This window comes from Eleutherodactylus coqui, chromosome 1 (genome assembly GCF_035609145.1).
Source record: "Eleutherodactylus coqui strain aEleCoq1 chromosome 1, aEleCoq1.hap1, whole genome shotgun sequence".
Lineage (NCBI taxonomy): Eukaryota > Metazoa > Chordata > Amphibia > Anura > Eleutherodactylidae > Eleutherodactylus > Eleutherodactylus coqui.
This window is the reverse complement of record NC_089837.1, coordinates 286,251,663-286,274,912: the sequence shown is the minus strand read 5'-3', so window position 1 is coordinate 286,274,912 and position 23,250 is coordinate 286,251,663. Positions and strand designations below refer to the sequence as shown.

The following is a 23,250-nucleotide window of genomic DNA, read 5'->3' as shown; positions in this document are numbered from 1 at the left end:
AAAATTAGAAAGTCCCATTGACATTCGTGTTAAAAAAAAAAACACACAAGTGTGTGGGAGCCCTGACGGTACAGCATCCGGCCAGAACAGCAGCTGCAGTTCACATAATGTTCTGACCCTGGGCAGCATCCGGACATAATGCAGCTGAGCCCAGATAGGACACAAACCTCAGCCTCAAAGCTCACATCATCCTCCAGAGACATGCTCAGTGCACTTCCGTGGGCATGTGTAACCTGCAGTTTTCGGGAGAAGTAATTATTATTTTAACCTCTGGGGTCCCACTTTTAATTTTGCCCAGGGCCATACTTTGTCTAAAACTGGCCTCATCTGAAAACAATGGGAAACACTTGCCGATACTCCGGAGCTGCTAGGGCCATTCCTTGTTTAGAACCATTTGACACTTTAGATTTTTCTAAAGTTCTGATTACACTTATTTCTTCTGCCTCTTGATAGCCGAAATAGTACAGCACAATTCAAAAGACAAACCTACTATGCCAACGAGACCCCTAAGGCCTCATGTGCACGGGGAAATTCGGGTCGTCTGCCCTGCAATATGGAATGAGTGGTAGCTTTATTTATTTTCATAACGTGTGTATGAGCAATAGAAGAGTAGTTTCTAAGGCGTACATTAGTTTTGAAAAATTCATTTGAAGAAGAATTCTTAACAGCAGAGACTAAAACAACTTTGATTTGAAGGAGTATACCCTCATTTGTTATACCTGTACTTTAGTGTTAATGTTAAATTTATCTAGTCACAGCCATGTTTTACATGCACTTATACATTTAACCTATCAGAGACATGCTAACTTTTTTTTGTATTTGCATTTGTGGAGTAATGGCTGCCTCCACTTATGTCGTGACCCCCCCCCCATATTTTTCTGATATTAAATGTATATGAGTGCTGTTATCACGTGTTTCTGCTTGTAATGTTAAACCTATAGTCATACATTTCTGTCCATTTTTACATAAACGCTTTTACAGTAAGGTCTTTTATATACAGCTTTGTAGTTAAACTTTTTTTCCTAGGCATCTGAGAACAAAAGAGTACACTATGCACTTTCAGGGTGCATCTGACCAAGTATAGTCTATCAGTATGTCAAGCAATATGTTTTTTAAAGCATTTGTTGTATTAACACATGCTCAACACATGGCTAAAACGTCATTATGAACAACACTCAAGTCATAAAATACAACTTTTTTTTCAAAACCCATCACTAGAACAAAATATAGCATACATAAGAAAAAAACCATTTACCAACCTTTGAGTCTTGAGGATTCAACTCTGGAGCAATTTGGGAGATAGGAGTAAGTGTTTTGGCATATATGGTTGAAGACATGGTATTTTGGAGGCTTAGTTCAGAATTTGGATGAATAGATGCTGAATGAAAAATAAGAGAGGCAGGAGGTTTGCAATGAGATGTCGTGCCAGAACCAGGCCAGGTATTATGGATCTGTGAGAAAAACTCACTAGACTGCTGTTGACTTCCTCCAGGAGGGCTTTGTAATTGTTCCAGTGATGGAGAAATTTTAATCTCTGGTTCTAAAACAAGTGGATGGGTTTTTGGTAGGGAAGGTACACTGTATGCTGGCCGTAGGATTTTGTCTGTTCGTAAGGATGCACCACAATATTCATTTGGAGAGGAAGGTATATCAGTCATAAGAGGCAAGTCTGAAGCGCTGCGCAAGGATAACGCGACTGTTGCATGAGCTTTCCTTTTGATTGGAGATGCAGGCAAATTAGACTGGGGGATAGTTACTTTCTTTAAAACAAGTTCCACACAGTTTGATCTTTCCTGTAGTTTCAGCACCAGGTTCTTCTGTGTCCAACCAACCTGGGCAACAAAGTACATAGTTAAATTTCATAATAAAGCAGTCCTCCAACTGTTTGGCTAGTCTCACACGACCAGATTTCAATTGCGGAATCCGCGATAGTCACCAGCACGTACGATCCACGGTATTCCACACACTGAAAAAAATAGAACATTCACATATCCTCTCAGATGAGTGGATAGCGACTGCGATTTTCACAAGTGGATTTAAAATTGCAGCATGTTCCATTTGAAGTCAATGGAAACCATACAAACCGTATTGATATTGCAGACATGCCGCAGCTACGCGCGTCATTGTTTAGCAATGATGCAGGAGAAACAGACATTTCAAAAAATATATATTTTTTAAAATCTGTACTGCGCATCCCAGAGAGCAAGCATCTGCGGTCAGGCACAATACAGAAACGTGAAGGTACACAAAATTGCCGGCTTGGGTCAGAGCCAGATTCTGCTTCTGGCTCCCGAATGCGGAATCTGGCTCTCATGTGTGAGACCGGCCTTATGCTATACAAACCAGAAATCATTTTTAAAATGCACAAGAATATTGCAGGAAAACAACAAAGTGTACCAGTTTATTATGAAATGATAAATAATGTTTAGCCACAAGTAATGTACAGCCTCCTCTCTGATCCTGGACTCTACGTTGTAAGTTAATTTAAAAAAATCTCTCTTATTTATATTGTGAATTTCATTTCAGTTTGGTCCTTAAAGGGGTTGTCTCGCGGCGAAAGCGATTTTTTTTTTAAATGGACCCCTGCATTCTGCCCTGTGAAAAAGAAAGCATGTGTTAGTTTTTAAAAAGCACATTGCACTTACCTGCATCAGCGTTCTGCAGCTTCTTCATTTCTTCTTTTAAAGATGGCGCCGCTGGTCTTCTCCCACGGTGCACCGCGGGTCTTCCCATGGTGCACCGTGGAGTTTCTTCTTCTGTCTTCCGCGTTCCATTGCCGATACAGCCACCTCATTGGCTGATCGGCACCATGTGACGGAGGCGGAGCTACGATGCCGACGCGGTGACCAGCTCTCCGGCACGAGCGGCTCCATTCACCAGGAAGAAGACCGCACAGCGCAAGCGCGTCTAAAAACGCCAGAAGCCAGCGAAATTAGACGGAGCCATGGAGACGGGGACGCTAGCAGCGGAGCAGGTAAGTGAATAACTTCTGTATGGCTCATATTTAATGCACGATGTATATTACAAAGTGCATTAATATGGCCATACAGAAGTGTATAACCCCACTTGCTGCTGCGAGACAACCCCTTTAAATTAAGGTCTAGAGATGAGCGAGCATACTCGGTAAGGCGATTTACTTGAGAGAGCATCGCCTTCTTTGAGTAACTACTGGCTCGTCCCTGAAAATTTGGAAAGGCCACGGGGGTGGGGGAGAATGAGAGAGATCTCTCTCCCGATCCCCTCTACAACTCCCCGCTCACCCCCACGGCCCCCCGAATTTTCAGGGACGAGCCAGTAGTTACTCAAAAAAAGCGATGCTCTCTCAAGTAAATCGCCTTACAGAGTATGCTCGCTCATCTCTATTAAGGTCCCTTCACACTGGACGACTGTCAGTTGCATTAGCGTTGACAGCTGTCCTAGTAACGATTACACAAGAGCGATAGTTGTTTTGTGAATGGAGGCAGAGCGGCCAGAGATTGTTAAGGCCTGCCCCATCTCTATTCACAGCAAGCAGGCGGTCAAAGATTGAGCAACTCCTGTTTACATGGTCCAACACTCACTTGGTTTTAGGGACGCTAAAACCCAAGCAACTCTAACAAATAAGCAATTTGACGCCGAGTGCCCTGTCAGTGGCTGCTTGTTTCACAGGCCGACCATCGCCCGAATTAGCCGTTTCCAACAATAAATCAAGCAATAACCGCCCAGTCTAAAGGTACAGTTTTGCACCATGCATTTGTAAAATATTTGGCAAGATGGAGCATTTAGTACTTACCACCACCTGGTCATTTACTTTAATAATCTCGTCTCCTGGAAAGATTTGGCCACAGCGTTGTGCTGGAGACTGAGTACCAAAGGGAGATTATTTGGAGGATTTCAAGTGGTCAAATGAGAGTAAAGGGAAAAAGGAGAAAAAAAGTACAGTGAATAAAGGGAGAGTAAAAAAAAAAAGCAGTGCAGGATCCAAGAAAACCCATTATCCCAAGTCCATGAAATACATCATACTTGCCATTTTGTACTTATCTTGAATTAGTTGAAGAGTAAGAAAAGTTCATAATTCTTTTGTTACGACTAGAAGCCAACACAATCAGTCTCACTCCTAACCATTTAGCCGGGTGAGCTTTTTTAAACGCAATGCTCCCTGCTGAACTCATTTCTACGAATATTAGTTTTTACTACATCAAATTGCAGTATAGCGCTTACACTACACTTCCCAGAATGCAAGTCAAAAGAGCAAACTCTATACAGACAAGCTCGGCAAACTGTAGAATTCTACACATAAATCCATATAACAATGGGCTGTATGACACAAAATAAAAATCAGAGGCGTACATGTATGTACTCAACATGTTCTTTACAGTATATATATAGCAAATATATGTATTGCTCCGATTCTCATTTTGCGTCATACAGCCCATTCTTGTATACGTACATACATACAGATTTTTACATACACACAGAGGATACAGGAGAGTTGGACATACTGACCTCAGGTGTTATCCGGCGAATGAAATGCTGTCCACAAGACGTGGACTTAAATTCAATACCCTAAGAAATAAACATTAAATATTTTAAAGGAGTTACACTCAGTTTTACACTCATCAAGAGCAGACCTGTAAGATTCTACCACCTGGGACCACAGTGATCTGCTGTGTACTGGGCGGGTATGCTACTGTACGGTGCTGCTGCATAGCCCAAAAAAAGATTGGTGCTTTGGTACATACACCATTGAAACGTTTTTTATTGATTGAAGAATAAAAGTTATGTTTTTAAAGGGGTTTCGGAATCTTGTGCACTATTTTTGGAAAACCTATACCCCTCCAGCAGTCCGCTGGGTTTCTGTGCACCCCTGGGGGTTTAACCAGATAGAGACACATTTCACATGGCCATCATGTAAGAGTACTTTTTCAGCAGAAAACTGAATTTTTAGCAGTTTTTCTAGTTATCACATTTCCAATCACTTAAGCACAAGCTTGTTGAAGTACAGTACCTAGCTGAGTAAAACATTCTTATTTGGTTTCTACAAGTCCCATGCAAACCTATTGATCTCCATGGTAATAACAACCATGCATAGCCCGACTCAACAGTCATACTCAACTTTTTCCTAAACCTCCCAAAATACGATAAACTTGTGAACAGATGGAAGGGGGTATGGCTGCAGTATCAAACCACGAAGGGTTTGTTTTTGTGATGCATGTTGCCATGGAGAAGCACTGATCTGCACAAGAGCTGCAGAAACAGAATGAGAAGAGAATGAAGACATCATGGTAGCAGGGCTTGATTTTAAATACTTTTTGACAAAAAAACAAAATGTATGAGCAGGGGGACAAAGCCTTCAAAAAGTATAACAGGCAACTAAAAATTACACTTGCATCATCTATATAAAGAAGTTTTTAAAGAGGATAAACCTAGTATGACCCAATAGGGCCACAGAGAGTTTGTAACAATGCTGGGTTATATTGGCAGATACGCAATTGTCTGATGCAAATATTACATTACTATGTTATTACAAATTATACCATTTACACTTCCCCATTTTAAACTTCTTTATCCAAGCGTTTAGTCAGGTCTTTGAACTGCTAATAATCTTTCCATTTATTGAAACTTAACAAAACTTAGTAGTGTTTAAAAATGTGTGCCAAGGTCTAATTTAGCTGTCCTAGAGAATGGTGACTAGCTAATCTAGTGACCATTAAGTACAAAGCTTGTGAGCAGGGGTACATGACTTAGGTCCTGGGGTATGCAGAGTACAGAACAGCTGTCAGAGACCTAGAACCAGAACATTTGCAAAGTAGAAGCACAATCTCTATATAGCTACAATGAATGTAACATGTAGAAGGGAAAGAAACAAACAAACATTCTAGATTACTGAAACAGCAGCACCATGAAGGCAATATGCATAATTGTACTCCAGTGTCCAAGGCCTATAACATCAGTAGACGGCAGGCTAAAAAAGATACAGATATATAAAACATTTACAAAGTAGAAGTAAAGTAAAGTATAATTCTATGCTGCATTTAACACATTAAGTTATAAAGGTCTCCTCTCACCAAACTGCCTGAAGACTCTGGATAAATCTGTACTAAGTCAAGCGTTGCGGTCTGACTTAGGAGGCTCTCTGGGCTGCAGTTCAGAATACTCCTACATATTCCACAGATATTTTCACACTGTAAAGATAAGTAAATGTGCTATCATCAATGAGGATATAAAACAAAACGGCAGGACAGAAGATGGGATGAGGATTTTTACTGAAGCAGTGCAAAAATTTTACAGATAAGGGGTCATGAGATGAAGGACAAGCAGCAGGTAAGGTAAAGGGTAAAGAACAAGTACAAGGGGGGGGGGGGGTAGAGATACTAGCTAGTTTACAAAGCAGAATATGAGATCATTGATAAACATTACTCTGAAATGGACAGCACAGTTTGTGATTACATTACATTATGCAACAGTAAAAATATCATGTGCAAAAATAAAGCATCACCTCATACAGCAAACTTCTGGAAGCTACAGAGTTCAAAAGGAAAGTAAGTCATATCTAATGTCCATCATCAACAAATAGAAGTACCTACAACGCTATATAGCAGTATGGAGGTCAAACTTACAATTGCTAGAATTCTGTTCTCAATTAGTGGATCTGACCAGTCCTGAAATAAACATGTTAAAATCTTAAAAAGTTCATGTAATTCAGAGCATTTCCTGTCAACTGGAGTCAAAAGGACATCAAATTATAGAAAATTTTAAGTGACGGTTCAAAAATCACATTTTTGGAATTGCTAAAATAGGTGCCAGTTTTTTAGAATTTCATTGTGTTTAAAATCAAACATGAAGTCTCAGTTTTAGGACTAAACCCGCATTACGGGCATGTGTGTATAACAGGAGATACAATGATGAGCAAAACTTCACTAGCACAGTCTGACTGACCTGATCGACCCACAATACCCAATGGAGGACAAGCCTTTCCTACAGGTGCTTTGTCTCATCTGAATGAAAAGCACAGGAAATACAGCCGTCACTTCTATTTCCAGCCACCTGCTTAAGCTCCAAATTATTTTTGCCGATGTTGTTTTGTGAAATTGGACACAGTTATAAAAATAAACTGGCCTCGCATAACACTCTCAGCATAGAGGACACATGCAATGCAGGAACACATCATCTCTGGGTATGAGAAGCAAATCCTAGGGCCGAATGCACGTGGCTGGGTCATGTTTCACATGTGGGATCCTGCAGCAGAATCCGACCCTGTGCCTGGCCGGTGACTCCTGCATACCTGTATAGATTATGCCGCACCGTCGCTTGGAGATGAACCTGATTCCGCAGCCCGTCCACAGTTTCAGCTGTGGACGGGCCGCAGATCAGACAGCTTTCATTGACTTCAAGGAAAGCTGTCCGCGCAGAATCGGTGCTGCAATAGAACATGCTGCAATTCTCCCCCCGCGAACGGGGGAACAAAAAAAATAAGAAAATCGCAATTCATTTCCACTCGTGGACATAGAAAAGCGATTTTCAATAGCAGGTTATGGGCAGTATTTGCTGCGCAATCCAGAGGTGGACGCTTGCTCTGGATTTTGCAATGCAAATACGCCTGTGTGCATTGGGACTAAATCTGACAGAAATCACTGCTGAAAGCTCTTGCTAGATATACTGGAAAGCATAAAAATGCACTGAAAAAAAACTATACTTAATCTGTTGCATAATTGATATTACATCATGATTGACCACTAACCAAATGAATAGTTACCGCACCTAACAAGAAACTGCATTCATTACAAAGGGCCTATTGTTGCCACTTACACCTCAGGTACAGATGTTTTTGTTGGACTTGGAAAAACCTGCTTCAGAGTCACTAATAAACATGACTACTTTCAATAGTGAAATGAAAGTGTCACCAGGCTTAGCATGACAAAACTAGAACAGTGGTTAACCATTCTGCTGACTTGATTTGTCATACAAGACTTTTCATGAGAGCTAGAAAGCAAAAAAAAAAAAAGTGTTGCCGATTACAACCAATTATAATGCTGCATCCAATTAACAAAGGGTATGTTAAACCCTTAGTAACCAGGCCAAATTTTGAAAATCTGTCACTTTAACATAGACTAACTCTGTAAAGGTTTTGCATATCCAAGTGATTCGGACATTGTTTTTTCGCCACATATTGTGCATCATTTAGGTGGTGAAAATAGACCAATTGAATGACAGCTGAGTGCTGCCTCTAATTGGCTGAGCGTTTCATTATCATGCATTTTCATTCACTCTCGCATCGCAAGGATATCGTATTACCAGTGTTCACCCTTACTGTCGAAATTTTTTTTCTAATACCCAATTTGTGTCTCCTCCCTTTCAGTTTCATCCCATTGCTTCTAGTATTTCCTTGGGCAATTTCAATCGCCTCTAGTCTCTCCTTGTAAAGTTCTAGGCAACGCTCAACGCTGCCGATTGACTGCTACATTTACTGCTGCACCATAATCTCCCCTCCCAGCTCCTGTTACTCTGGCAGCCGCTCTCCCTTCTCCCCCCATGGCCTCTCATGTCAGCTGTTAATCGAGTGTTGCGTCAGCCAATGAAAGCAGGCGCTTGAATAACCAATCACAGCCATCATTAAATTGCTGTGATTGGTTAATCAAGTGCCGGCTTTCATTGGCTGATGTGGTGCTCGATTAACCAATCAGAGCATTAGCTTGCTGGAGGCGGGGTATTCAAGTCCTGCTACCAGGAGGCGGGGTATTCAAGTCCCGCTACCAGGAAGAACTGCTCTGCCAGCATGCCGGAGGACACGTAAGCCTGCAGCAGCACGAGGGACCTGAACGCCGGTATATAGCTACTAGCTATTTAGGAGAGCTCTATAAAGCAGAAAATATAGCAGATTGCAGCAGGATTGAAAGTTATATACTATAGGTAGCTTAGCACCCCTGGTTTGCTAGGAAGGTATTTGTATTTTTAATTTCTATGCCCCTTAGGCTAGTTTCACACAGGCGATTGCGATTTTGCAGTCTTTGCTCTCGCGATTTTTGAGTGTCAGAGATGCATTTTGTTGAGAATAATATTGCATCACTGCCGCCCACAATAAAATTTTGCTATAAAATTGTGCAATTTTTTCATTGCGAAGTCAATAGAACTTTCTAATGTTGAAAAGGCATTGCATGAAAATCACAAGTTTCGTGCGATGCAATAAAAAGGCTCCATAAGGAAACATGGACTATAAAAAAAACCCCAAAAAAACACGCACATCGCAGAGAGATAGGGCATGCCACGATTTTCTTTTCCTCGCAACATTGTATCAGTGAAATCATTGCTAAAGTGAAGGAAACCATTGAAAAATCACTGGTTTCATAATTCTGCTTCTTTACTCACATGAAAATCATGCGATTTTTATCGCCCATGTGAAGGCGGCCTTAATATTTTATTTTGGTTCAATAAAACTTAGATTTTAATGAGGGTATTCAACTGTAGTGATTCTTGCACTTAGGGCATATAATGAACACTAAAATTGCCCAATTCTAATGCAAACGCACACAAAAATAGCACACACAGTGACTTTTCAAACTCCTGACTATCAGACCAAGTTGAAAAAAACAAAAAAAAACCCCAAACACTCATGTGAATGAACCCATTCAAAGAAGCTCATTCATTCATTGTCTCCTGGCTCTTCCAGTCCCCAGGATCCTTTTATTTCTGTGACGTAACGTACGCTGCCCGCATTCCGCTTCCTGCGGGTGGGTCAGTGTACTCTGCGTCACTAGTGTCTTGCGGCAATAGTATATGAGCACTCGCGGCGAGACATCGCACATGCGTGGTCGCGGCAATAGCTCAGCATAGGATTTTGGATTCCCTGATAGGCAATGAACGCTATGTCACTAATGAGGTAGTGTACATTGACCTGCAGGAAGCAGAATGCTGGCAATGTATGTTACGTCAAAGGAAGAAGAGGATCCAGACAGCTAGAAGTGATGTGACCTGGGGGACTGGAGGAGCCAGGAAAAGATCAGTGAGGACAGGATCTGGTAAGAATGTTGCCTGGGGAGGAATAGGCAAGTATAGATTTTATTTTTCTAATGACAGGCAGCGCCTGCTGTCAGTGCCGGGATACAGTAGGGTTGGAGTGGAAGCCGCTACTCCAACCCCTGTGTAGCGGCCGATGTAATTCCCATTGATTTCACTGAGACCCCGCCTGCAATTACAAGCGCCAGTCATTACATAGGGGGTGGAACAGCGGCTATATCGCTATGGGCAGTGGAGCTCGTTCCGGAAAATTTCCGGGTGTGCCTCTCAAGAGGTTAATTCTGTCTCCGTGTGGGCCAAGACCCAATGTTGGAAGCAAGCTGTAAGTGAAGGTTCCAACACCACGAGTCAGTGTAAGTATTTAGCCTCCCTGGACAACCCCTTTAATTTATTAGACCTTCATCACTGAAAAATATCTGTATCAAGACTTGGTAGAAAGTCTGCATTAGATAAAATGGGTCAAGTTAAAGAAAAATTAAGAAGATAAACTATATTTAAATGTGAAACTAAAACCAATGTAACATAGGTTGTATACTATAAATACCATGGTTAAAGAAAATAATGGGCTCCTGCCAGGGTCACACTGATGAATCTGCCATTCCTTGGGCTGCCATTATAAAAAAGTTATCCAAGTGTGTCTGTTTATTAGGTGCTCAAACCATTGACAAAGAGTTCAACTATACTGAATACATTCACTGTACATACCTTATGCAGGAGTTCTGCCAGCTCAACACACAGGGCAATAACATCTCGGCTAGCAGAGTAATCGTTCAGCCTTGTGAACAGGTACCTGTTTCAAGTTATACAATACAATTATACACAAATTATATGTATTCGCACCACCGTCACTCTTTTCCATTGTTTCGCTCCATATTTGAGCTGAAGTTCCAGATCCAGCATATGCCAGACAGCTCCAAACAAACTTTACTGACAGTAATAGGGTCTGTCCGGCTTCTGGCATGCAGGCAGAAGTGAAACAGCATAGTATGCTGGGCTATTTCGTCCGTATGCTCATGCAGACACAGATGGGGACATAGTCCTACACGGGCCAATATCAGGCGTTTGATAAGTGCCAATCAGCGCTCGTTTACTTGGGTTTTATACTGAATTACACAATTCAGAACATATACTCTCTCGTTTCCCATGCACTCTTATTACTGTCGGTAGCACATCCCCCTTTCACAAAGCAAGGAGGTACTGCAGGGAATGGTGATTTTTCTGGCTGCACAAAACATACAATCAACTGACCAATGAGCATTTACTTGTTTAGAGGCCAATTGCTGCCCTATTTACATGAGGAAATATTGGGTAAATCATCATTCTAACGAACCCACGCTTACAATAAGGGTAGAGCATATGTACTAAAAAGCAGTGGTAGCAAAGAAAAAAAAACAAACAAACAAAAAAAACCACACCAAATGATGCCATTTTTGTTACAAATTCAATTGTGGAAATGCTGAGGATGTACCACAAATTTCACCTTTTGCATTTCAAAAGGTGAAATACGAAATGAGAATCTCTGAGAAGAAGCCTAATCAGTTGGGGTCCAGTTCCCTACACAGCAGGTAACCATGAAAAAGCTGTGAAGGAAACTAAACCCATGTTGTGGCCCCTTCCTTCTCAGGATTGGTGGGAATACCCCAGTTCAAGGAGTTCATTGAGTAAATACCTGTTAAGCCAGGAGAAGAGGACTCGTGCTGCAGACACAATATCTATGATGCAAGCCAGCTGTTTCTGAGTAGGAGACAGAGCCAAGGAACGGGGAACTGAGGAGGTCTTCCTGAGGGTAAGGATGTGTGAGCATAATGTTTGGGAAACTCGATACAGTTTATCGGTGAGAGACCTCAGGGTTTCACTGTGTATTTCATAGTGCTAAAAAGAGAAATAAAAAGGTCACATGAAGACAAGATGACAAGAAAAGGATATTAAGCCCTTCCCGCTGTAGGACGTAAGTTTACGTCCTGGCAGCCTGGTACTTCCCGCAACAGGACGTAAACTTACGTCCTGGAGATAGCGCGGGATCACATATGATCCCGAGCTATCCCGCAGCGGAAGCCGGCTGTCAGTTACAGCCGGCGTCCCGCTGCAACAGCAGGGGGGCATCGGAGATGCGCCCCCCGCTGTTAACCCATTCCCTGCCGCGATCTAAGTAGATCGCGGCAGGGAAAGAGTTCACAGAGGGAGCGGACTCCCTCTGTGTCTCCGGCTGGCTCTTGAGATGTTATCGCGAGAGCCCGGCCTGTCGCCATGGTAACAGGACACTGGCGTCCTGTATTGCCTATGCCTATGATCGCTGTATAAGCGATAAGGCATGGCAGAGCAGTAGCTCTGCCATGCCTTATGACAGCGATCATCAGGGCAGTGGTCAAAGTCCCCCAGGGGGACACAAACAGTGTAAAAAAAACAAAGATTAAGAAAATGAATTTTAAAAAAATGTAAAAAAAGTAAAAAAAATTTTTATGCTTTTTCTTAGATTAGCATAAAAAAAAGGTTAAAAAAAATAAAACCCCACATACTTGGTATTGTTGCGTCCGTAACGACGCATACAATAAGTTGCACATGCTTTTGACTGTGCACGGAAAAAAACGCAAAAAAAAACGCTAAAAAAACTGAGGCAAAATGCAAATTTTTAGCATTTTGCCTCACTAAAAATGCAATAAAAGTGATCAAAAAAGCCTTATGTGCCCTGAAATGGTACCAGTAAAAACTACAGCTCGTCTCGCAAAAAATAAGCCCTCACAGAGCTCCGTACATCAAAAAATAAAAAAGTTACAGGACTTTGAATGCAGTGATTTAGAAAAAAAAAAAAAAAAAAAAAAAAAGATTTCGAAAAAAGGGGTTTTATTGCAGAAAAGTGAAAAAAAAAAAAGTAAGAATTTTGGTATTGTTGTAACCGCACCGGTCCGCAGAAAAAATGGATTGTCTCATTTATGCTGCATGATCAACGCTGTAAAAAAAAAAAAAAAAAATCTATGGCAGAATTGATGCATTTTCTCTCCCTGCTATCATAAAAAAAATAATAAAAGTTTTACAATATAGTTAATGTACCCCAAATTGACGCCGATAAAAACTACAGCTCGCCGCGCAAAAATCAAGCCCTTATACAGCTGCGTCGACGAAAAAATCAAAAAGTTATGGCTTTTGATAAACGGAGAAGAAAATCCGACAAAAATTGTTGCGTCCTTAAGCCCAAAATAGGCCATGTCATGAAGGGGTTAAAGGGATTGTCTGAGAATTCTTTTTTAAAGGTAGCAAATTTTTCTAAAATAGAAAATAAAGTATAATGAACTATTCAATCCCCCACCACTCTGGTCCTCCTGGCAGGCGGGTGGGGGGCCGAGTGGGAATCGAACCAATGAGTACACCTTTTATTTTATGGCATTTGCTGTCTTCAGATAAAAAATCTTGACCCTACAAACCACTCTATGGGAGACCTGCCAACCTGTGTGATCATAGCTCTGTGTATGGGTCTAGTATTAGGATGACCCAGAAAGAAAACATTTGCTCAATAAAGCACTGTTCGCGCGTGCACAATGGACGGTCGTCTGGCTCTGTGTAAGCTGCTCCACAACCCCTCCGCTGTAGTATTCATCAAGACGACCGCTACAGCCATCCTGTGGAGGGGAAGAGTTGTGGAGCACTTTACTGGAGTTATGAGAGCACTTAACTATTAGTGACTCCCCAGTGCACACACGCGTAAGTGGCGCACGCTGGATTAAAAAGTTCTTCTGGTTCATCCTGATGCTAGATCCTTACACAGAGGTATATTTAGACAGGTCGTTAGGACCCCTATATAGTGCTGCCCACAGTTTTGCAGGGTTGCAACCTACTGACACCCTTTTAGGGCTTATTCAGACGTCCGTATATCATCCGGGTTTTCACGCCCGGCCGATATATGGTGCCCCTTTTTGCAGGGGGAGGAATTGGGCTGGGAGCAGTGCACTGAGTTCCTGCCCCCTCTCCACCCTGCACCACTATTTGCAATGGGAGGGGGCGGAACTTAGCTTTGCCCCCACCCCTCCCATTCCAAACAGTGGTGAGGGGCGGGAGCTCAGAGCACTGCTCCTGGCTCTTCTAGTCTCCTTCCCCTGCAGAAAGGGAAAGCGTATATTGGCCTGGCGTGAAAACCCGGCCGATATACAGACGTGTGAATAGGAGGAGAACAAAAAAAAACAAATACAAAATGTTTGTAAAAAGAAGTACTAAAACTAGGAAAAATGAAAAAAGTAGTACTAAAACTAGGGAAAAAAAATTTGATGAATTACCTACTGTACTTGTTTTTAGAGGGACATTTATAAAAACTTCATGCAGTATAAATGCTCATTCGCACGAGCGTAATTTCACTGTAATATGCGGTGAATAGAATCAATAAAAGTATGCTGATTTTCATTGATCTATTTCTGTATATACATTGCATATAATACATGTGTGCAAAAGACTGCAGCATGTTACGTATTAAACCCTATACATACGCAATACATTAAGAGAACGGGGAAATAAATCAAAAAAGAAACTAGTCACATTCATATCCACGACCATGTTTTCACAGCGTATTACACATGCGTTGCATGGGTGCATTATATGCAGTGAATGGAGTCAATGGACTATCATTAATACATGCAGACTAAGGCCGCCTGCACACGGGCGGAAATCCCGCTGCGGTATTTCCCGCGGGATTTCCGCCACTAAAAGCCTGCATAGGAGTGCATTACAATACGCACTCCTATGCAGATGGCCGCGGTTTGGCCGCGCGAAATCTCGCGCAGCAAACAAACCGCGGCATGGCCTATTTTTGTGCGGGGCTCTGCGAGCCCCGCACAGAAACTTCACTCGCCCGGCCGCCGGCTCCGGTCTGCGCATGCGCCGGCTGCCCGGCAGCCGACACATGAAAGAGCCGGGGCCGCCGGGCGCGGGTGAGTACACGCTCGACCCTGCAGGCTCTCGGGTCGGGTCCCGCGGCGAGAATTCTTGCCGCCGGATCCGACCCGCTTGTCTGCAGGCGGCCTTACGTGTAGACACTGCGTATGGATACACATGAGAAATAAATAGCAGCATACTCTGTTTCTCTGCGTAGGTACACAGCGTCAGCCCTGTACATCTGTATGGGCTGCATATGATATGCTGTCCATATGTAATACATGCGTATGGGCGCCGTTTTCATACACAGCCCTGCTCCAAACAGGCAAGGAGTTTTACTAAAAGTCACACTGTGCATGTCCGTTCGGTGAGCGCAGGGCCATACACAGCCGGACGTGGTCTCGGTACTGGGGCATTATGGCACAGCGCAGCTTGCGCCTGGCACTTCCAGGTAGCACTGCACCCCTGCACATAGCGCACATCCTTACCAGGGCACACAGCTGCTCCACAGCTTCCAGAAACACCTCCTGGTGCCCGATACTCCGCACTCCCAGGGCGTCCAGATGCTGAGGGGACAGGTCCAGCAGATCCTGCCCTGTGATGCCCCAGGCTTGGAGGGGGTAATGCTGGACGGAGGGGCACAGACCTGTGGATACAGTGTTACTCATGAGCTGGGATCACATTCCACTCTGCCCCGTCACTCCCAATGGACGGCGCATCCCCAGCCAGCTCCGCCGATGTATACCGCTGTAAGCACGGCCATGGCTGCACAGCGTGTAGTGGTACAGCCGCGCCCCACACACTCACCCTCCAGGTAGCCCCTGACGGCGCTCGGAGACCATGAAGAAATCACCTCCATACTTCCTGGTGGAGCTCCCTGAGGACGTCACACAGGTGAGCCGGCGCCCCGCCTGGCGGAGACGGGAGGAACAGAGCGCGGCGACCACCCGCCGGAACTTACCGCACACATTAGCGGCCGCTCACCCTTCTTCATCACAGTGTTTTTAAAAAGCCGCATTTCAGTACTTTTGTTATGTTGGTAACTGTCTGTTCTCCCTGAGGCCCCTTTAAATGCCCTATAGAAACCTACATGAAAAGGTTTACCGATACAAGGTGCCGTAATGGGGGCGCTGACAGGAACTGCGGCACTACCTGCGCCGTAATGGGGGCGCTGACAGGAACTGCTGCACTACCTGCGCCGTAATGGGGGCGCTGACAGAAACTGTGGCACTACCTGCGCTGTAATGGGGGCGCTGACAGGAACTAGTGCATTACCTGCGCTGTAATGGGGGCGCTGACAGGAACTAGTGCATTACCTGCGCTGTAATGGGGGCGCTGACAGGAACTAGTGCATTACCTGCGCTGTAATGGGGGCGCTGACAGGAACTAGTGCATTACCTGCGCCGTAATGGAGGCGCTGACAGGAACTAGTGCATTACCTGCGCCGTAATGGGGGCGCTGACAGGAACTAGTGCATTACCTGCGTCGTAATGGGGGCGCTGACAGGAACTAGTGCATTACCTGCACCTTAATAGGGGCGCTGACAGGAACTAGTGCATTACCTGCGTCGTAATGGGGGCGCTGACAGGAACTAGGGCATTACCTGCGCCGTAATGGGGGCGCTGACAGGAACTAGTGCATTACCTGCGCCGTAATGGGGGCGCTGACAGGAACTAGTGCATTACCTGCGCTGTAATGGGGGCACTGACAGGAACTAGTGCATTACCTGCGCTGTAATGGGGGCGCTGACAGGAACTAGTGCATTACCTGCGCCGTAATGGGGGCGCTGACAGGAACTAGTGCATTACCTGCGCCGTAATGGGGGCGCTGACAGGAACTAGTGCATTACCTGCGCCGTAATGGGGGCGCTGACAGGAACTAGTGCATTACCTGCGCCGTAATGGGGGCGCTGACAGGAACTAGTGCATTACCTGCGCCTTAATGGGGGCGCTGACAAGAACTAGTGCATTACCTGCGCCTTAATAGGGGCGCTGACAGGAACTAGTGCACTACCTGTGCCGTAATGGGGGCGCTGACAGGAACTAGTGCATTACCTGCGCCGTAATGGGGGCGCTGACAGGAACTAGTGCATTACCTGCACCGTAATGGGGGCACTGACAGGAACCAGTGCATTACCTGCGCCGTAATGGGGGCACTGACAGGAACCAGTGCATTACCTGCGCCGTAATGGGGGCACTGACAGGAACCAGTGCATTACCTGCAACGTAATGGGGGCACTGACAGGAACCAGTGCATTACCTGCAACGTAATGGGGGCACTGACAGGAACTAGTGCACTACCTGCGCCGTAATGGGGGTGCTGACATGAACTAGTGCACTGCCTGCGCCGTAATGGGGGCGCTGACAGGAACTAGTGCACTACCTGTGCCGTAATGGGGGCACTGACCGGAACTAGTGCACTACCTGCGCCGTAATGGGGGCGCTGACAGGAACTAGTGCACTACCTTTGCCGTAATGGGGGCGCTGACAGGAACTAGTGCATTACCTGTGCCTTAATGGGGGCGCTGACTGGAACTAGTGCATTACCTGCGATGTAATGGGGGCGCTGACAGGAACTAGTGCATTACCTGCGCCGTAATGGGGGCGCTGACAGGAACTAGTGCACTACCTGTGCCGTAATGGGGGTGCTGACAGGAACTAGTGCATTACCTGCGCTGTAATTGGGGTGCTGACAGGAACTAGTGCATTACCTGCGCCGTAATGGGGACGCTGACAGGAACTAGTGCATTACCTGCGCCGTAATGGGGGGCGCTGACAGGAACTAGTGCATTACCTGCGCTGTAATGGGGGGCACTGACAGGAACTAGTGCATTACCTGCGTCGTAATGGGGGAGCTGACAGGAACTAGGGCATTACCTGCGCCGTAATGGGGGCGCTGGCAGGAACTAGTGCATTACCTGCGTCGTAATGGGGGCGCTGACAGGAACTAGTGCATTACCTGCGCCGTAATGGGGGCGCTGACAGGAACTAGTGCACAAGGTTTAAGTGCAGAAAGCTCGCGGGTGACAAACTGTACCCCTCTCTTTGAGACAATATCCTCTGGAATCCCATGAAGCCGAACAACCTCCTTGATAAACATTTCTGATAACAATTTGGCATTTGGTAGCTTGCACAGAGGAATGAAATGTGACATCTTGGTGAAACTATTAACTATTACCCAAATGACTGTGTTCCCAAGTGAGGGAGGCAAATTGGTTATAAAATCCATGGACAAATGGGACCACGGCCTGGATGGAATGAGCAAGGGGAGAAGAGGGCCATCAGGACGTCTCCTGAGACTCTTCCCCCTTGCGCAAACCGGACATGCCGTCACAAATGACCGGACATCCCTGGCCATATGAGGCCACCAATAAATTCTGGAAAGTAGTTCCTGAGTACCCCAGATACCGGGGTGACCAGCTAGGACTGAAGCATGCGACTCCTCTAACAATTTCAACCTCAAGGACAATGGAACAAACGTTTGCCTTCTGGAAGGGCTTCAGGGGCCAATTGCTGAGCAGTGTGTATACGAGGCGTAAGGTCGGAGGAAACAGCAGTGAGAACCACCCCGGGGGAGAGAATAGGCTCAGACTCAGAAGGTTCCTGGGTACCAAAACTCCTAGACAAAGCATCCGCAATAACATTTTTCGAGCCTGGTCTGTACGTCACTAAAAAGTTGAATCGTGAAAAGAACAAAGCCCAGCGGGTTTGTCGAGAATTCAACCTCTTAGTGGAGTCTAAATAAATGAATTTTCTATGGTTTGTGCGTACTGTGATCTAATGGCGTGCCCCTTCCAGAAAATGCCTCCATTCCTCAAACGGCCACTTGATAGCTAGTAATTCCCAGTTGCCTATGTAGTAATTTTGATCAGGGGATGAGAATTTCCTGGAATAATAGGCACAAGGTTTAAGTTAGCCGTGGGGAGAGAATGTAGTAAGTTGTTGAGAAAAGCAGGTGTTTAGAATTTTGGGAGAAGGGAGTCTTAGACCAGAAGTTTGGGAAAGATTCAGAGATAGACAAAAGGTTGGATAAAAGTATGCTAAACAGATGGATTGAGGCAAGTGTAGATACGGTAGTAATGGGTTATCAGTCTGTCAGAATTTTATAGTCTATGTCCTCCTGTGACATGAAGTAAGTTCATGCAGAATCTGTGGACAATTATGTGACAAATAACCATTATTGTTTGTCTTGTATGTCTTGATGTTATGTAATCTAATCTTTGTTGTATGTCTTAGTCTTCTACAACAAAGTGTAAGAAAGTTATACCCCACTCACATCTGTGGGGGCTTTTTAAGAATACAAGGGTTAAAAATGCGGAAAATGTTGCGCTGTTAGAAGCTCTTAGCATGTTTTCTTTTCTATGTGTTTAACTATTCGTATCCTCAGAGAAATATACCTCTTGTCATTACTAATGATTAATGCTGTTTAAAGTCTGAATGTTCTGGCTGCTTATTAATATCTTAACTATTGTTCTGTTTCATAGAGAGATAAAATTCAGGGTCATAGAAAGGAAGACAGACGTTGCTGAAATAAGAAACTTGTAATGAATTACGTGAATTATACGGTCTTAAAAATAGAGAACATAGGGATTTTAAGGTATATATTTGCTTTCTGGGTAAATGTCAGTTCTGTGATTGGTTGGACGTCTGTATCACTGCTAAATGCTGTTAGTACTGTACTGTCTCTGAGAGAATGTTCTGTAGGAGAAACATGCAAACGACCAGCATCGAAGGGGTGGAGCTAGATGATGTAAAAGTATGTAATGTTTCATCCCTCTTTTGTCTACAAAGGAGGGGGTGAGGAGCTTGGGCAGTTAGGAAAAGTTTTTTTCTTTTCTCAAATTTGATGAGACATTGCAGGCAGGATCAGATTGATAATGAATTTGCTTAAAGAATATCATATTCCAATGTGGATAGATGTTTGTAGATTATTCTGCCTTGTTGTAATTTATATGACTGTTATTTGTACTGATATCTTACAAGCCTTATCTGCATCCATCAAATTCTCACCAGATGGATCGGTACGGGTTGAGACTTCAGGTGACAGTTCAGAAGAGGTTTGTAAACTAACTGCTCTCTTGGTAGTTCCGGCTCATGTATTTGTCTTGATAGCTACTGCAGAAACTCAGCTTTCCGCAGGTCCTGACAAATAGTAAGCCACCTGCAAGACAGACATAGGGAAATTGAATATACCCCCTATGATGGTAAATCTGAAGCCAGGATACGCACCCCTGGGTCAAACAGTATCCCTTTAGTTTCCCACAAGAAAAATGCTGATTGGGGAACAAGTGGGAGACTTGGTTCCGATGGGGGATTTGCGTGAGATACATTCTCCAGCAAACACCCCTCTTTTTTTTTCCAGTAAAGAAAAGACGCTAAAGGGTCGTGATGCCTCGTGCGCTTCCTTGTGCTGGAAAGTCCTGAAAGCATATTGGGAACCGACGTGATGGGACCCTTGGGATGCTGTATCGAACTTCACCCGTCCGGTGAGGCTCGTATACACCCCGGGTCTGAAAGTCACCCGACTTTCTGTCGGATGGCAGCAGACCTAGCGACACCTCTCCCTGTCGTCACTCTTACGCACGCAGAGGAACAAGTTCTTAGTGTCGTTCCTTCGAGCCTTTGGGCTACCAGTCAGACGGACCCCGACAGACTGTCAGTATTTGTTTGCATTTACTTTCAGAGGAAAGCAGTACTGTTGGACAGTGCTGCCACAAGGGGCTCAGAATAGCCCAAAACCAGTTCACCAGATGCATGAAGCTGGTATTAAACGCCTGGCCAATTCCCGAGGGCACCGCCCTCTTGTAATATATTGATGATTTACTTTTATGTACTCCTGACCCAAATAGTTACCTCAATGCATCACTAAGCCTTTGTGTTTCCTCCATCAGAGTAGAATGGCTGCAAAGCTAGCAAAGACAAACTTCAGTTCTGAAAATCTCACGTAGTGTACCTGGGCCACTGCCTAGGTCCAGGTACCAAACACCTGACGACGGAGCACACGAAGGTGGTAAGTGACATGCAACTTCCCACCTCCCATGCCCAGTTGCGTACCTTCTTGGGACCGGTCTCATACTTTTGGCCATGAATACGCTCTGCCTCCATGACCATGCAGCCTCTGTACGACTGTTTGGGTTCACGGCCATTTTGCCCTGACCCCGCAGGCCGAGTCAGCCTTCCATCAGCTGAAGGTATAGATAACCAGTGCACCCGCACTGGGGCTGCCAGACTATGACAAACCTTTCCAAATGTACATCACTGAGATGGCGGGACACGCCACCGCTGTACTGACACAAATGCATGCTGACAAAAAGCGACCTGTAGCATACTACAGTGCCTATCTTGACGCGGTGGCTAGAGGGTGTCCATCATGCGTCCGAGCGGTTCTAGCAGTTCAGGCGCTACTGGACAAAAGTTCTGACGTTGTCTTAGATCACACCATGGTGATCTACACCCCACATGACATACATGGTATCCTGACACAGGTAAGCCGTAGACATCTGTCCCTTGCTAGACAGATCAAAATGGAACTTGCAGTACACTCTTCATTCAATGTCTCATTTCAACGTTGCACCACTTTGAATCCGGCCACCTTATTACCATTAGGTGACACTGATTCAAATGGGGGAGTAAGTACAGGGGACCAGCTTTTTGCAAATTCTCTGACTGATGAAGAGGAGGCCTTTGACGCAGAACACCAGCATGATTGTGCAGCGCTCATGGAGCAGGAGACAGCTGGGTTCGCACATGTCACTGACAAAGCCCTCCTAAACCCCCACCTTGAAATGTTTGTGGATGGATCTAGATACCTGAATGACGAAGGAAGGTTTGTAACAGGTTTTGAAGTAGTCACACTGAATGAGATGCTTGTACAAAAACCACTGCCGCCATACATGTCAGCGCAGGAGGCTGAGCTCCGTGCTCTAACTGAGGCCTGTATGATTGAAAAAGGTACCACTGCTAACATCTACACTGATTCCAGGTACGCCTTTGGTACTGCACACGATTATGGACCCATCTGGCGGTCCAGGAGCTTTCTCACGGCACAAGGCAAGCCCATTAAGAATGGTGTATCAGTAAGTAGATTAATGCAGGCCATCATGTTGTCAGAACAGGTGGCCATAATAAAGGTTAAAGCACACACGCAGTGGCAGTCACCGGAGAGCAAGGGAAATGATAGAGTAAATAAGAAAAAAGTTCATACTGTAGTGGCCAAGGCGGGAGTTGATTGGGACCCTAATAAGTGTGAGTGTGAGATACACATAATTGTGACTGTGTGCTGGGATATTACTATGTACAAATTTATTTACATGAGTTGGACTAATAGAATATCTCTTTGGGTTCTGTTTTGTGGAAAAATTTATGTGAATGTATATTGCATGACAATCTTAATTACGGAAACGTGTTATTACAAATCTAGGAATGGGATATGGTAAACACATAACTACTAATTAAGAGGATCATGACAAATCTAGGAATATTGTGTTATAAAATTTTGATTATTTTGGTTTGCAGTATTTAATAACATATATGATAAACTAATAACTGCGCTGTTGCTGATGATAAATCTAAGGTTATTGTATTGTTACTTGATTGATTTGACTTGCAATATTTGAAATTATGTCATTTGTTTGAATGACTAAGAATTCTTGAGTTTTATGTATACTGTATATAGAAGGTATTTGTGCTGAAATGTAGAGAGATTAGGAATATTAGAAATATTCATTTGCTACAACAGACAATTACTCCGGTCCCTCTGGGCAGAGATTGTTTTATTGATAAGTTTGACCTACAGATTTTTATTTCATCTATTTTTATGAAGGGGTGAAGAAAAGCACACAAGACCCCAGATTGTGATTTTGTTTCTGTTTGATTTGCCATAGACTGATTTATTCTGCATCAAGTTCATTTGGGACTGAGTAAATTTATGAACTGAGTCATTTCCACCAGGACATTTGGACTTTTGCAATTGTGATTTGAAATTTCATCTTCTCTAAGTGCATGCTGCATCTGTCCATACGCTGAGACTATCCAACTGAGCCTGAAGAACTGACACGTGTGCCTGACTACTGCTACACTGTCATCAGAGTGAACCTCAGATGTTCTGCAGAATGCTGACCGCCAGCTGATGACGTCAAAGGAGGGCTAAGCCTCACAGCTCCTCCCTAAAGACCTTGGGCAACAAAGTGGTGTAGAGAGGGCATCTGCAACATTGGAATAAAGGGGCTCTATAGTCAGCTGTGGATACTTCTGGATATGGAGAAGATTGTTTGATACCAATCAAATGGGCGGGGACAGATTCCTACTTAGGGTCTGTTCTTTGACTAACCAGGGAAAGCAGTGAGGGCATAATAATCCTTCCCTGCTTCCCTGCATCGGAGATCCTATAGGTTAAGGATCT

General features: G+C 44.3%; 2 protein-coding genes across 2 annotated transcripts in view; one reads left to right on the top strand and one right to left on the bottom strand.

Moving 5' to 3' along the window:
* The window catches only part of CNKSR1 (connector enhancer of kinase suppressor of Ras 1), a 56,674-nt gene extending 40,911 nt beyond the window's left edge, over positions 1–15,763 (bottom strand). Inside the window, exons 1-9 of the mRNA XM_066572498.1 lie at positions 15,658–15,763; positions 15,339–15,496; positions 11,663–11,865; positions 10,699–10,783; positions 6,600–6,641; positions 6,048–6,164; positions 4,486–4,545; positions 3,773–3,841; positions 1,260–1,832 (exon numbers count right to left, since the gene is read on the bottom strand). Of these exons, the coding sequence (XP_066428595.1) occupies positions 1,260–1,832; positions 3,773–3,841; positions 4,486–4,545; positions 6,048–6,164; positions 6,600–6,641; positions 10,699–10,783; positions 11,663–11,865; positions 15,339–15,496; positions 15,658–15,709 (1,359 nt within the window). The 5' untranslated portion in view covers positions 15,710–15,763. The remainder of the gene's footprint in view (positions 1–1,259; positions 1,833–3,772; positions 3,842–4,485; positions 4,546–6,047; positions 6,165–6,599; positions 6,642–10,698; positions 10,784–11,662; positions 11,866–15,338; positions 15,497–15,657) is intronic.
* LOC136571890 (uncharacterized) lies at positions 15,572–22,386 on the top strand. The gene is made up of 2 exons (XM_066572510.1): positions 15,572–15,744; positions 20,741–22,386. Exon 2 carries the CDS (start codon positions 21,098–21,100, stop codon positions 22,283–22,285), a length of 1,188 nt encoding a protein of 395 aa, XP_066428607.1. The 5' UTR covers positions 15,572–15,744; positions 20,741–21,097; the 3' UTR covers positions 22,286–22,386.
* The last annotated feature ends 864 nt before the right edge of the window (positions 22,387–23,250 follow it).